Here is a 16,326-nt window from a genome sequence, read left to right as displayed (position 1 = left end):
AAAAGTCCGCATAAACTTTCGAGTTATGAAGTGGCTTCTTGACACGAAGCGAAAATAGATACACTTTGTTCATTGAATACTCCGATAAAATAACACTTGCGAATGTCTCCCGACTAACTTAATGCGATCATTAACCACAAAACACCACTTCGTATTAATTATTTAGATTATTCAATGAAGAAAGCAACTGTCCTGTTCCCGTTTCCCGCCAAAAAACCAAAATAAAAACAACAGTCCGCGCTTTTTTTTTGATGTGACTTATTGTAGTTTTGCCGCAGATGGCATTAACTACTTACTTGGCCGAAATCGGTCCGCGCGCAGCCACCACGATTCTAGTTTAAACTGTGTTCGAGGGGGTCGAGGTAAACCTAGCTCAGCCGCTGGTGGGGGAGCGGAGAGTTGCCGTTCTGTACGTAGTATTATTCTATGATTCAGATGACTAATATAATTATGTACATGACAATCGAACGCCTCTCATAGTTCAAGTATTTACACACAATCGATAATTGACTGACGAGATTAGAATACCTACTACCTATACAATACTTACATACATACATAAACGCATGCTTGGAATTCTAAACAGGCAACGCATGAGGATAAAAACTTCCAATTTCTCCCGCCAGCGGGCTTAGCACCGTAAGCGCGCGACTCTTTCTCACCTAGACATACCCCGTCACTCTCTCACAGTACTGCACAGAAAGAGACAGATGATCTCTGTCGCGGCGAGAAAGAGTCGCGTGCTTACGGTGCTAGGCCCGCTGGTGTCGCTACTGTTGAATGTTCTTTTTCTTTTAAATGGGTTTTCTCTTGACCCCAGACTTGCCCGAAGGCATTGACGAGGCCTAAGATGGAGCGAGCCCGCCCAGAAGGTGCCTGTTCACTCTGGCCTTGAAAGCACCCGGGTTATATGCATTCGGAAATGAAGAAGACGGCAGAGAATTTCACTCTAGCAGTGCGCATAATGGAGGACGATGCGAAGCGCTTTGTGCGAATAGTTGGGATATCCACCAAATTGGGGTAGAACCCAGCCGTACGTCTGGAAGTCCGAAGATAAAGAGGGGATGGTGGAATGAGCTCGTGTAGATCGATGTTTAAAAGCATCATCATCATCACCCCAGCGTTATCCCGTTTTTCACAGGGTCCGCTTACCCAACCTGAATACTTGACAGGTCCGGTTTTTTTACAGAAGCGACTGCCTGTCTGACCTTCCAACCCGCGAAGGGAAAACCAGCCCAATACAGGTTAGGTCACATACCTCCGAAAGTGCATTTCTCGGGAATGTGTGTTTCCTATGTTTGCATTTATGATGCAAACATGAATTCGAAAACAAATTCGACAATCATTGGTTTAGGCCTGTGCTGGATTCGAACCTGCGACCTCAAAGTGAGAGGCAAGTGTTCTACCAACTGGGTTACCATGAAAAAGAAGTTTAAATGCATGATCTCATTTTATATGTACTACATAATATTATTTGCCATAAGGAAATTCCATTTTCACAAATGATATAATATAAAAAATATTTTCCTTATTCATTATTGTTAATAAGCGTACCAACCTATATAAATGAAATAAAAAACTACACTAATTTATCGGCCGCGACTTCCTCCGCGATAATTTCGATATATATCGTGCATAAGAAGGGAATGTTAAGTTGGTTTGTACACTATAATTTTATTTTAGTTACACCCGTCATTTTCTAATCCGCCGAAAAGGAAAGGGACAGATGATTGACAACCATTATGTATGTACGTAAAAACTTATCTCTCCTTCCGAGAAACTGTGAAAGGCATACTTACAATACAAGAAATAAACATAAAATTGCTATTCAAAATTCTAGATTAAGTAAATTAAATTCATCTTTTTTGGGGTTATGTATACGTTTTTACAATAAAATACCAGATAATATTTTAAATTTGTCAGAAAATAAATTTAAAGCTCACGTGAAGCTTACTTTATGTAAAAAAGCTTATTATAAGATTAATGACTACCTAAATGATAAAAATGTCTGGTATTGAATGTGTTCCTCTAGTTATTAAATAACTTGTAATGTATATCCTCATTGGTTTTTAAAAGATGTGTTGCTGTTGCAGTTTCTTGTCATTTCTTCTCCTCAGCCATAACACCTTGCGAAATGACGTAAATTCAAAAATGTTACATTGACCTTCAACAAGTTTATCCATGATAATTACGTTGAATAAATGATTCTGATTTCTGATTTCTTACAACTGTTAATTCTAAAACTAATGAATAACCCGGGCGAATAAAACAGACATGTCGCTCATATGCAACCCGTTTGATGTGTGCTGTCAACTTAATTCTGGTCATTGGCATTGGGTTATCGGTGAATATAAAAATTTGGGAGGGTTTTTGAAATTCCTACCTAAAATTGATGTATGTTTCATTTTATGCCTATCGATTACCTGTCCCTTTCCTTTTCGGCTGATAAGAAAATGACAGGTAACTATAACTTAAAATAAAATTAGATAAAGTGTCTACAGGAATCAGCGCCAAAGAAAATGTACTGTACAATGTAAAAATGTAAATGTACGATTTTAGCCTGTCCCTTAAATGGCCAGAAAGAAAAAATATATACTTGCAGGTATGAAATTACATTTTTTTTAGATTATTTTCCTTTTTATGAAAAAATTCTACATCCTACACTTTTAAGAAATAAATAATTACATTTTATTATATTAATAAATAAAAATAAAATAAATAAATAAATAAATAATAAATTTTTAACACAGATAAAATTTTTAAAATACCTAATAAGACTTTGTTTTCTTTTTTGCCCATTAAGGGTCAGGCTAAGATCATGAAACTATGATGCCTAGTTTTCAGTGGATATATAATATGAATATAGTCATATTATATTATTCATATTCATTTATTCCTTAGAACAACTTTACATTGTGTTGGAAATTGGAAATAAAAATAAAAACAAGCTCAAACACATTACAATCTAAAACAACAGACTTTCTATTATAAAAGTTATAGGTATTAATATGCCTAAGTGCTTGCTGCCTTTTAAGAAAAAAATACAATTAAGATGCTAAAAATTAAAGATAGCTATAAATTAAAGTTTGAAATAATTATTTAAGTTTTAAATGACACTAGTTCAAATCAAATAAGAAAAGTAAGAAAAGTTATATTCATATACCTAGATTTAGCTTTGATATTTGAATAAGAGTTTATATATAAGTTTAAAAGCAAAACAGGCTTTGTTGAACTTTTATAAGGTGTCTGTAGCTACTAAATATTATTGCCTTTATTCTCAATGTATGCTAAACTATTCGTAAACATTCATCAAGAATGGATGTAGAATTACATAAGAATCCAGCTATTATATGAAGAAATAACGAGTTTACTCACCAGAAAACCGTGTAAACACCTTCTCTTGTCGTCCAAATAGCCGTTAACTCTATTAATATTACGTAAAAACTGATCGTAGTATAGTAAATAATACCACAACTACCTATATTTGCACATAACGCAATGTAGACATGTATCTAGCACGTAAAAACTGCGCGATATAACTGTAAATTACACTGACACACTAATTTTGTCCACTACACTATACATTTGCAGTAATATGCAAAAATTATGACCGACTTATCGATCCCAAATACGACACCATAGCTCTTCTACGGTTATTTCTGAGGGAAATTAGTGGAAAGGAAGTCAGAGCTTGATAGTTTAGAGTCATAAAAGGTGCTGTGTTAGGCCGGTTGGTCAGTCACATGATGTTAACAAGGAAAAATGGTTGAATTAAATACATTTAACCACATGACAAGTGCACGGCCGTTCGACGAAGCACTTGCGGATTACCTATTAGTTGACCAATTTTTTTTTTTTTTTTGGTTTGATTTTCCCCGAAGGGTAAGGCAAAGGGAACTATGCCCATACAGCCATGTCTGACGTATTTTTTTTCTTGATGATTAATGAAATGATGAAAGGTGATGATGATGAAACCTAAGCCCCCACCCTCGGAGTAGACTCCTACTCCGAACCCCAAACGAATTAACTCAAAAGTCCGCATAAACTTTTGAGTTATGAAGCGGCTTCCTGACACGAAGCGAAAATAGGCAGATACACTTTGTTTATTGAATACTCCAATATAATAACACTCGCGAATGTCTTCCGACTAACTTAATGCGATCATTAACCACAAAACACCACTTCGTATTAATTATTTAGATCATTCAATGAAGAAAGCAACTGTCCCGTTCCCGCCTCCCGCCAAAAAGCCTTAGTTGACCAATCTAACTGCGTTCATCATCTACATATGGACTATGGATGACAGTTAAGTGACAGTGTTGCCAATTAATTGCAACAAAAAATACATAAATAGCCTGTAAACTATTATAAACAGAGCCACGTTCCCCCAAAATACATATATATAGATGACGCTGTTCAACGTTACCTTCGGTTAACCTTCTAATAGAGCTTATTACACCTACCGGTCTGATAGACTAGATGTGTCAAGGTCACGGTGGTTACCATGGTTACTCCCCCACCAACTCCCGTTTGCCGATCCGATCGTGTAATCTAATAGCAAATATATATTTTTGGGTATAAATGATGACTCTTGTTTAAACACCTAAGCACATGACATCTTCCACCCAATATTATTCTGATCAAAATGAAGAGAAGCAATATAGGTATGAACATAATTATTTATGTATGATCCAAATGTCAAGTAAAAATTGTTTTTACGTATGCCTCTGACATTACCTCATGTTTTTGAATAATTATTTATGTGAGGTAGGACAAAATATGCAATTATTATATTAACGGTATACAGGGTCATATATTTCCGCGTCTTACAACCAACTATTTCATCAATTTATTTATAGATTGCGTCGATTTAAATCAAGTTCAATTAACCACCGATGCTTTTAAAGACCTCCCCTAAACGTACGAAATAAGTACAGACGAAAGAGTCTAACGCGGAATTTTACTTAGTATTCAGTAGTTTTCACAAATGGTACAAATTGTAGAATTTGAAATTAATATTACTTAATGGCCACCCCGATTTGACGTTAACGTTCCGTTTTGCGATAGTACTTCGTCCAATAAATTGCATCAAAAATATATAAATTAAAATATAATTTGAGTTTTAAAATACTTTAATTTCACCCTATTGAGACAAAATTAAATATAGATTATTAAGAAATTTATTAAACAAAAAACCAATGGATCAAACCCTTGTATTTAATTATGATAATCGTTTTTTGATGGTATTGTTGCGATTTTACATGATTTTACGTTACATGTTGACGTCTGGCTGGAAGTAAGATATGGTTTCTAGAGTGGCCCCGATTCCTGCAAACACCTAATATTATTTTGAGCAATGAGTTATACCCGTCATATTCTTACCGGCCGTTAAGAAAAGGGACGGATGATTACCAACTGGTCATTTTAAAATAAATTAATAACCCGGGTGTATAAAATGGGCATCTCGCAAGTATGCAACTTGTTTGATATGTGCTGCCAACTTAATTCTGTCGGGGTATTGGCCAATATAATTATAAAATTTTGGCAGGGTTTTTAAAATTCCTGCCTGAAATTGTGTGTTCCATAATATTTATACCTATCGATTACCCGTCCCTTTCCTTTTCGGCGGATAAGAAAATGACACACGATCTGATCGGCAAACGGGAGTTGGCGGGGAGTAACCATGTTAACCACCCGTGACGCTAAATACAATTCTATACGCACACGCACGAGCACGATATGTATACACTTTGGTACCTTGTCACATTAACTTTTTTGACAAATTGTACTGTAAGTCTCGCTAAATGTCAAATATGTTAGTGCGACAGAGTCCTAAAGTGGGTACATTATATTGCTCATGCATGACTGTACCTATCTGGTATACCTATATATTATGCTTCTGCCATTACATTACATTTTAGAATAGAAATTGGTGCTAATTCCTGTAAATACCATTTAATTTTATTTTAAGTTATATCTGTCATTTTCTTATCCGCCGAAAAGGAAAGGGACGGGTAATCGACAAGCATAAAATTTATGGAACACACGTCAATTTTAAGCACAAATCTAAACCAACCGTCTAAAAATTTTACGTCCGTCAATAACCCGACACAGTTAAGTAGACAGCACGTCAAACGGATTGCATACCAGCGACGTACCTTTTGATTCGCCCGGGTTATTCATTCATTTACTCATTCTTCCTAAAATTAAGAGCTGTGAATCATCCGTCCCTTTCCTTTTCGACGGATATGAAAATGACGGATATAACTTAAAATAAAATTAGGCGGTGTCTGCAGGAATCGGGGCCATTGTAAAATTTTTGAATCATTATGTACCCCAGCAATCAGAAAATAGGTAATTATCACGTTAAAAGTGAACAACGCCATCTATCGTGTGTTTGGGGAACGCCGTCATTGAAAATTAAACAATAAAACATATTTTTTATTACACTTTTAATAGAAAATTACAAAAATATCGAATGTAACTTTACATTAAACTTAATCATTTACTCTTCGTAATTGTATGTAGGTACCTAGTTCCCTTACCTTATATTTATATAACATAAAAAACAACAAAATCCTAACCTCAAAATTGTTGATCGACATAATTATTATTTAAAATAAGAATAGAATATATTGAATAAAAACATAATGGCATTTTTTTTTAATCTTTCTGCTCGAAACCTTTATGATTTTACGAGTCTTTAATAAAAATGTAATCTTATCCCAGTAGTATTATATTTATTTAGTCCGATTAACAAAGTTAACAATCTCGGAGAAAACAAAATAAAAAATGAAAAAGCCGTCTTTGGGTGAATATCAAAATGTGTCAAGTTTGGTGGCGAACTGTCATATAATTTTTTCGTGAAAAATTGGGGAAATTGGGAAAATTGGGAATTGAAAAATTCCTTTTTCATGTCGGAACCGAGGATCCTTTTGGGTCTTTTTCATGTCGGAACCCAATTTTTCACGAAAAAATAATATGACAGTTCGCCACCAAACTTGACACATTTTGATATTCACCCAAAGACGGTTTTTTCATTTTTTATTTTGTTTTCTCCGAGATTGTTAACTTTGTTAATCGGACTAAATAAATCACAAACAATGCGAAAAAACATGCTTTAATTTTATTTTGAAGCAAGCACTGTACTTGCATAAATGAAACTCACAAAAAAAAAAAAGAAACCCCGTGTCAGATTTTCACCTGGCGAGTTAAAAATGCCACATCGAAGCAATTCATCTAAAAAAGCAATATTGCAAATTGACTTTCGCGCATGTAAACAAATGTAAAACAGCAATATTGTTTTTTTTAGATGAATCGCTTCAATGTGGCCTTTATAATCGCCTTGGTATTTTAAAAATTTTCCTTGTTCAGAAGAATCACCTTTTTGATAAACATAATTTTGCAGTCAGAAATTTTTTTTTAAGTTTTTGATAATATGTGACTCATCAATCAGTCACTTGAACTGTCACTGTCGCTGTCCAGCCAGTCTTCCCACTCTTGCGCAACGTGCAAGTACAACCTCATGGCAGTGGCTGCATCCTCCACCGAGCTGTGCTCACCCTAAAAAAAAGAAAAGAACAATTCAACGAGGGCAAGGCTTTTTGGCGGGAAACGGTAACGGGCCAGTTGCTTTCTTCATTGAATAATCTAAATAATTAATACGAAGTGGTGCTTTGTGGTTAATGATCGCATTAAGTTAGTCGGAAGACATTCGCGACAGTGTTATTATATCGGAGTATTCGGTGGACAAAGTGCATCTACCTATTTTCGCTTCGTGCGCCTATGTGTCAATTTGAGATATCTGTTAATTTTAAAATGAAGGAATAAAAGAATAATCTGGACGAATCAGATAGTCATCTCGCTAGTGCGCAACCCATTTCACGTGCTATCAAACTATCAACTTAATTCTGTCGGGTTATTGGCAAGTGTAATAAGTAGGTAACATACACTTCTCATCAAAAAAATCGAAACACCTTGCAAGTTTACGTTTTGTCAGGATTATCAGAAAAATGTGTACATTTAGGAATAAATGTTAAATGTCGTTTAATAGTGAGTAATATGAGCTTATCAAATCTTAATGTTAATGTTCTAAATTTAAATGAATTTTTCATAGGTTTCGTATTTTGTTAAATGAGTCATTTTTATTCCGTATGGAGTATAAAGGAAATGGATAAAACGACACACGTAAATGAAAAAAAAAGCAAAAAAACGTTTATTTAATAACTTGTATTCCCTCCCCGAGCTCTAATTACTGCTTCCATACGGTTCTTCATCGATCGGATGAGAGTCACGATCACATGCTGTGGTATATTGTCCCATTCCTCTTGGATTGCATCTTGCAGCTGGCTAAGTGTTTCTGGGGCAGGATCTCTTGCTCGAATTCGTCTCTTTAATTCATCCCACAGATGTTCAATGGGATTCATGTCCGGGCTTCTTGCTGGCCATTCCATAATAGAGATATCGACTTCGTTAAGATAATCTCGTACGACGCCCGCGGTGTGAGCCCTAGCATTGTCGTGCATGAATATGAAGCCGTTGCCAATAAAATGTGCATAGGGCATCACATGAGGCTCGAGACACTCTTCGACGTACCGATGACAGTTTAGTGCAGGCAGACGTGGCCCAGACACGAAAGCAAGCTCTGTCTTACCGTCGGCGCTGATTCCTCCCCAAACCGTCCACGAACCGCCACCATAGCTGACCTTTTCTTCAATGCAGCATTGTGCATAGCGTTCTCCGTCTCTTCTGTAGACCTTGTTCCTTCCGTCGTTACCATACAGCATAATTTTACACTCATCAGAAAAGAGAACTTTGCTCCACTGTAGGTATGACCAATTTAGGTGCTCACGTGCAAAGTTAAGGCGCGCTCTTCGATGGTCTGCAGTTAATTTCGGCCCATTTGCTGGCTTATGCGGTACCAGTCCACGATCCTTCAACCTTCTTCTAATTGTAGAGTCACTTACAGCCACCCTTCGTACAACACGAAGCCGCTGCTGCAGTTGAAAAGCGTTAAGGCGTCGATTTCTTAAAGAAGTTGTTACAATAAATCGATCATCTCGCTCAGAAGTGACCCGATTCCTGCCAGATCCTGAACGGCGCGTGAACAAACCAGTCTCCCGATAACGTTTATAGACTCTATGAACAGATGACAGGCTTAGATGCAGTCTTGCAGCCACAACACGCTGACTAAGGCCAGAATCCAGCAATGCCACAACTTGGGCGGCTTCTGTGGGCGAAGTATCCATACGTTTTAGAAAAAAAACCTTTTTTCAGACGTCCCAAAGTCACAGTATTGAAATAAAAAACAAAAAGTTTAAGGATAGGCGCCAATTTTTAGTTTTTAAACGCTAAATGTACTCCAACCCTAAACACACATTTGTCTCAAAACAGTGATTCATTTCGTTTATAAGATAAACAAATGAAATTCTAATTTTGAATTTAGAATTTTCGCTTATTACTGTAATGGCCAAACTGCCAGCTATACATTTATGTATTTTTTTTCATCGTATGAATTCTTTTTTGTGTTAAATTCGGACAGAAACAATGAAAACGGAAGTGTTTCGATTTTTTTGATGAGAAGTGTAGTTACACTTTGAATCGTCATTCTTTATATAACGAACGTCCCGTCCACCTAAAACTACTGCAGCTTCTCACAACCTGTATAGCCGGGGGAAAGAAGCTGCAAGAAAAACCTGGGCACAGGGCCCTAGACGTTCTTTAAATTTTTCATAAGCCGTTTAAACATTCAATTACCTTAATTAAAGCACATAATAACGGGTTCTTACCGCGTTTAAATGCGGATATGAGACTCCCGATATTTCGACACTGTTGCAAGTGCCATGATCACGGGATGACTGATGAGATTGGAGTGGAGTAGGTAGATCCATAATTTTCTACGGGCAGACATATCTGTCTACCCTCTTTCTTTGCCGCTTGTTTATGTTTTTGATATCGGAATGTTCGGAACCATCTGAACTCGCACTAAACTCTCCAATCTCATCAGTCGTCCCGTGATCATGGCACTTGCAACAGTGTCGAAATATCGGGAGTCTCATATCCCCATTTAAACGCGGTAAGAACCCGCATTATGTGCTTTAATTAAGGTAATGGCCCCGATTCCTGCAAACACCGCCTAATTTTATTTTAAGTTATATCCGTCATTTTCATATCCGTCGAAAAGGAAAGGGACGGATGATTCACAGCTCTTAATTTTAGGAAGAATGAGTAAATGAATGTGTCGGGTTATTGACTGATGTAAAATTTTTAGACGGTTGGTTTAGATTTGTGCTTAAAATTGACGTGTGTTCCATAAATTTTATGCTTGTCAATTACCCGTCCCTTTCCTTTTCGGCGGATAAGAAAATGACAGATATAAATTAAAATAAAATTAGATGGTATTTACAGGAATTAGCACCATTAACGGCGTAAACTTAAAACAATGTATTCAATTACCTGTTGTATATTCTCGCGGAGAATCCTTCGCGCCAGCCACTTTAGGGACGGAGTTCGGTTGCGATTCATCTGTGAAGGAATGGAAGACAGCATTATAAGCAGTGATTAGGATAGGTAAGGTAGCGAGCAGGACCCAACTAGTTGACCAGTTAGTTCGGCGCACATGCAACAGATGGCGGCACATTCAATAATGCAGTCCTGAAACGCGATATCGAAGTTTATACAGCAGACGCAATATATGTATATGTCGCAGTCGGATTGTATAATCAGCTGTATTACATTACGGCTAGCTGTTTTCAAAAACAGGGCCGTTTTGTAATGCAGCTGTTCAACGATTAGCCGTATTGTCATGCAGCGGATTGTAAAATCCGACTGCGACATATACATATATTGCGTCTGCTGTATAAACTTCGATATTCTATTTCAAAGCTGTACTAGGACTCCTATCCTCCGCCTCTGAATAGTATGGTATCATCATCATCAATTTAAGAGCCACGCTCTTGTCGGTGCAGCATTTCTGTAACATACTCTCCATGCTACTTTTTTAGGGAAAAATAGGGCAGTGGTTTCCCTCTTGCCTTCCACCCCGCAGTACTCTGTCTGACGCGAGTGGGATGGCGCCCAGAGTAGTCTATTACAAAGCCATACTAAGACTCCTGTCCTCTGCCTCTGAATAGTACTGACAGTTACTGCTGCCCTCTGTCAGGTAGTATGGTATACATACCCTGATAAAAGGCGGATAGTTGGCAGTATCGCGTATGTTCCATTCCGGGTGAGACAGGTGAAGTACGCGCAAGTCATGCTCCAACCCATGGCCGACAATCACCCGGCGCTTGATCATTCGACGCACGTCCTCTCTGAGGACAAGAGGAGACATTAAACCACATTCTTCTTCTGTGGTTGTGAGGTGAATTACCAACCTCATCAACCCTGGTGTCAGGGTTACTATTCAGCCGCCAAAGGCCCCTGACATGGCTCATGTAACTACAGCATCACTAAGTAGTAACAGGGACCATCAGCTTGACGTGCCTTCCGAGGCGCGGATCTTACTTTCGGACGTGACCTTAACGCATCTTGCCTGTCGAATGGTATAATAAAACCAGGTATGCTCAAAAGTGACAGCTAACATTTCAAGGTTAGCCCAACTGACGTCATCCCGCCCTGAGTTGCCATTACGTAAAAAATAAATTAACCACGACCAACGATTTTATATTTTTACTTTTCAAGGGAATTTTGACCTTTCAGTAAAAGATTTACTGTTTTTTTTATATTTGTGACAAATAATAGTAATTAATAATATTAGTCGGTGATTTGTTTAACTTTCAATAATAAAATTTACGTCCTTGGAATGTTGGAGATACCAATTTAATGGTAACACTTACGTCATCAAGGGGCTAGCAATGGCGGCTTGTCATGGGACTGAGCATACCTGGGGGTTAAAATGGCCACATTGCTTGCATTGCGCACTTACTTTTATATGCGCAAATGTCAAATTGCAATATGGCATTCTTAGGTGAATTGCTTCGATGTGGCCATTTTAACCCCACTGTAAGTAAAATAAATAAACAAAAAAGTTTATTCAACTGCAAAATATGTTATTATTTTTATTCTTATTCAAATATATCTTTATTCATTAGGTAACATAGTTACACTTTGAATCATAAATGTTTACATAACGAACGTCTAATCCGCCTAAAACTACCGCAGCTTCTCACAACCTGTATAGCCGGGGAAAAGAAGCTGCAAGAAAAAACCTTGTCACTTAGGTACAAGGTAATGTCATAACAATATTGCTTTCTCAGATTAATTGCTTCGATGTGGCCATTTTAACATCTCTGGTCTTCTTATACCATGGCCTGTCGGACAGGTAGAACAAGGTCTTTTGAAAGGGGTCCTACTGTGTACCGGTCCTTCGTGACTATGAATGACTCAAGGCCAGGCATCATATTTCCAGTATTTTGAAGTGTCACAAGCGGTTATGTTATAGGTCCCGGTAAACTTCTTGAGCATCGACCTTGACTGCGCACAACCGAATTTTAGATCTCATTGGTGGTGCGGTACGGGGCGCGGGGGCGGGTGAGTCCCGCATCGATCGGCTATTGGTAGATCAGTCGATACTTCCCCCGCACACTCTGTCTTCGTCCCTTTGACTCCCGAATACACTTGCGTGCAGTGAAACTGTCACGTTTTTGTTATTGCTCTTTTGTTAGTTTTTTTTGTTATTGCTCATTTTCCGGGAGTTATATTATACTATCAAGGTCTGTGGTGTGCCGTTCCTAAGAATGTTCCCGTTGTAAAAATTCTTTAATAGTAAAATTCCTGTTTCACTAAATTCCTTTGGGGCCGTCCGTTAAAAATGCTAAAAAAACGTCACATGATTAATGGACGGTCCCTTTTATTATTCTGAAATGTTTCCCCGTTTTGTTGGTAAAAAAAAACCCTAGCTGCTTTTCTTAGTCAAATTGTTCTATCTTGTACTCTGGTCTCATTCGCCTAAAGGTTGCGTAATAAAAGGTCTTTTTACATAAATATTGCGCCTTTTTACTGCGGGGAATAAACAGTCCCCGCAGTCATTTCCCGCATGTTCCCGCTTTGGAAACCCAAAGTGGGAACATTCCGAGAAACGGGACATCACTGGTCAAGGTCAAGGTCATGGGCTGGCGCATCGAGTTCGGGACAATTGACGCTTTAACATGATTACTAAATAAATAAAAAAAATATATATATATTATTTTGTTAGTATGGTAGTTTATAAGATTGTTTGTAGAAGAAGAAATAAATGTTTTTATTTATTTTTATTTTTTTATTTACTCTTTATCGCGGTTACCATGGTTACTCTACACTACACCAACTCGGGCGTAACCATGGTAACCATACCATGGATACGCCCCGCCAATTTGCTATCAGACTACACGATCCTGATCGGCAAGCCCGCGACCTTGACGCATAGCATGATGGGCAGGTTTCACACGACACACAAAATCCTTTGTCCTATTTCTATAAATAATTTGCACCTGGTAAAAAGGGGAATCCCCTTAGAGAGATATAACATCTATCCAACATTCGTCAATCATGACTTTTTATTCAAACAAAAATCGACCTTATTATTACTTAACTGTGATCGTTATTTGTAGGGTCGTATGGTGATTGACGGAATGCCGTGGTAAAACCACAATCACCCATAGACAATCAGCATACGACTCTACAAATAACGATCACAATACAATATTAATAAGGTCGATTTTTCTAAACTTAGCAATAATTTTGGTATCCCGTCAATCGGCATACGACCCTATAAATAACGGTCGCAGTATAGTAATAATAAGGTCGATTGTTGTTTGAATAAAATGTCGAGATTGACGAAAAATTGGTGCATAGATGGTGTAATAGGTACCTCTCATAACATCATAAATCATAACACACAAATTCCTCTGTCTTATTTCTATAAATAATATGTACCTTGTAAAAAGGGGAATCCCCATAATTTTTTTTATTGACATAAAATAGGTACTAATTTCTAGATACTTAGGTAGGTACCTACCTACTTACTGCACAAGGCTTTAGTCTGTTTCTTTAGTATTTTAAGTCCCTGCTCTGTTTATAACCCTTGATAAGAAACTAACTAATAGGACTTGAATCCTACGACATTAGCAACAATGTTAACAATAGGTATTTGTTGTCTACTGCGTCGCAAAAATACATTTTTAAATGTTAATTAGTGATTCGATCCATTCTATATAAATTCTAGACTAGTCGTCTCGAAGAAACGAAGATAGTTACAGTAAAAATCACAAGCAAATCCGTAGTGGTTTTCTAGATCATAGGTGAAAATAGGTGCAAAGGACAAACTTTATTTCTTATACGATTTTATCTATTGATGTAACTACTTACTTACCGATTTATCTATTTATAGACGATAAATTCTGCATAGGTACTTACCTTACTTCGTCAAAGTCTTCGCCATTCATCAAGTCCTGTCTTCGGATCCCGCTAATAGGCGTCCGGTAGTCGGTAACTCGTTCAGTTGGGAAAACATATTCATCATAAACTTTTTGGCAATATTCATTCACAATTGACACCCTTGCTAACATATCGTATTCTCGCCTAACCCCCGTGGCGACCATTTCGCAATCAATCGCGATGTAATTTGTTAAAGACATAGTGATATTTTTAATAATAAAGCAAGAAAAAGTAAAAGTCAAACAGAACAAACACAAAAGTACTACCAATGGCGGCTTGAAGAAGAAATGAAACGAGCGGACTGTTCGTTTCGTAGTGTTTTTGATAATTCAGTATAAATAAAAAGAAATTGCACTGAGAAATATAACGAAAAATTCTTGAGAAAGCCATGAAACTAGCATGAAACCCATTTGAAGAAATAGTATGATACAATGTTTTGTTTAAAATTACGACAAAACATACTATATAATATCAACGGTTTTTCGCTAATATTTAAAGATAACGAATTTAGTAAAATATATTTCATAATTATTATATGCTGACACAGAAAGTATTTTCATTAAAATCCTGATTACAACGTTACAACTACATTTCAATACATTCACGCACTTTAAACGAACGTTCCGTCTAACTTTTAAAAACGGAATATGAATAATGCGGGAAATACAAATCTAACTTTAAGAGTTTAGGTACTTTTACGGTGTTTATTACACCCGTCCCTTGACCATTCGACGCACGTCCTCTCTGAGGAGAAATTATACCACATTCTTCTATCGTGTGGGTTGTGAGGCGAATTACCAACCTCATCAACCCTGGTGTTGTGGTTATTGTTATTGAACCGCCAACATGGCCCATGTAACGACTACTAACTTACATCAGTAAGTATTAACCGGGACCAACGGCTTGACGTGCCTTCCGAAGCACGGATTTTCTTACAGGTGATCAGCCTGTAATATCCTAACCAAACTAGGGATCACAAAGTGATTTTTGTGATATGTCCCCACCGGGCTTCGAACCCGGGACCTCCGGATCAACCACTGGACCATGGAGGCGGATTATCAAATAAAATGAAACAAAATTAAACAGTATCACACAAACTTTATTATTACTAAGTAAAAAACATACATTTTTAGTTAAGACTATTATACACTTCTCATCAAAAAAATCGAAACACTTCCGTTTTCATTGTTTCTGTCCGAATTTAACACAAAAAAGAATTCATACGATGAAAAAAAATACATAAATGTATAGCTGGCAGTTTGGCCATTACAGTAATAAGCGAAAATTCTAAATTCAAAATTAGAATTTCATTTGTTTATCTTATAAACGAAATGAATCACTGTTTTGAGACAAATGTGTGTTTAGGGTTGGAGTACATTTAGCGTTTAAAAACTAAAAATTGGCGCCTATCCTTAAACTTTTTGTTTTTTATTTCAATACTGTGACTTTGGGACGTCTGAAAAAAGGTTTTTTTTCTAAAACGTATGGATACTTCGCCCACAGAAGCCGCCCAAGTTGTGGCATTGCTGGATTCTGGCCTTAGTCAGCGTGTTGTGGCTGCAAGACTGCATCTAAGCCTGTCATCTGTTCATAGAGTCTATAAACGTTATCGGGAGACTGGTTTGTTCACGCGCCGTTCAGGATCTGGCAGGAATCGGGTCACTTCTGAGCGAGATAGATGATCGATTTATTGTAACAACTTCTTTAAGAAATCGACGCCTTAACGCTTTTCAACTGCAGCAGCGGCTTCGTGTTGTACGAAGGGTGGCTGTAAGTGACTCTACAATTAGAAGAAGGTTGAAGGATCGTGGACTGGTACCGCATAAGCCAGCAAATGGGCCGAAATTAACTGCAGACCATCGAAGAGCGCGCCTTAACTTTGCACGTGAGCACCTAAATTGGTCATACCTA

At 37.3% G+C, this 16,326-nt stretch overlaps 2 protein-coding genes across 4 annotated transcripts in view; both read right to left on the bottom strand.

Annotated features, from left to right (window-relative positions):
* The window catches only part of LOC126379475 (alpha-1,6-mannosyl-glycoprotein 2-beta-N-acetylglucosaminyltransferase-like), a 55,054-nt gene extending 51,213 nt beyond the window's left edge, over positions 1 to 3,841 (bottom strand). For all 3 annotated transcript variants that reach the window (XM_050028234.1, XM_050028236.1, XM_050028235.1), the window contains exon 1: positions 3,376 to 3,841. The gene's annotated coding sequence lies outside the window, so the exon portion shown is untranslated. The remainder of the gene's footprint in view (positions 1 to 3,375) is intronic.
* Positions 3,842 to 6,435: 2,594 nt separating this feature from the next.
* Positions 6,436 to 14,714, bottom strand: LOC126379616 (RNA exonuclease 4-like). Its single transcript, XM_050028445.1, has 4 exons — positions 14,395 to 14,714; positions 11,180 to 11,312; positions 10,456 to 10,524; positions 6,436 to 7,563 (listed from the first exon to the last, which is right to left on the bottom strand). The coding sequence occupies exons 1-4, from the start codon at positions 14,613 to 14,615 to the stop codon at positions 7,453 to 7,455; spliced, it is 534 nt and encodes a 177-aa protein (XP_049884402.1). The 5' UTR covers positions 14,616 to 14,714; the 3' UTR covers positions 6,436 to 7,452.
* Between the last annotated feature and the right edge of the window lie 1,612 nt (positions 14,715 to 16,326).

The sequence above is a fragment of the Pectinophora gossypiella genome, chromosome 29 (genome assembly GCF_024362695.1).
Source record: "Pectinophora gossypiella chromosome 29, ilPecGoss1.1, whole genome shotgun sequence".
Lineage (NCBI taxonomy): Eukaryota > Metazoa > Arthropoda > Insecta > Lepidoptera > Gelechiidae > Pectinophora > Pectinophora gossypiella.
The sequence above is the reverse complement of the archived record's forward strand: the minus strand, read 5'-3'. Positions and strand labels throughout refer to the sequence as shown.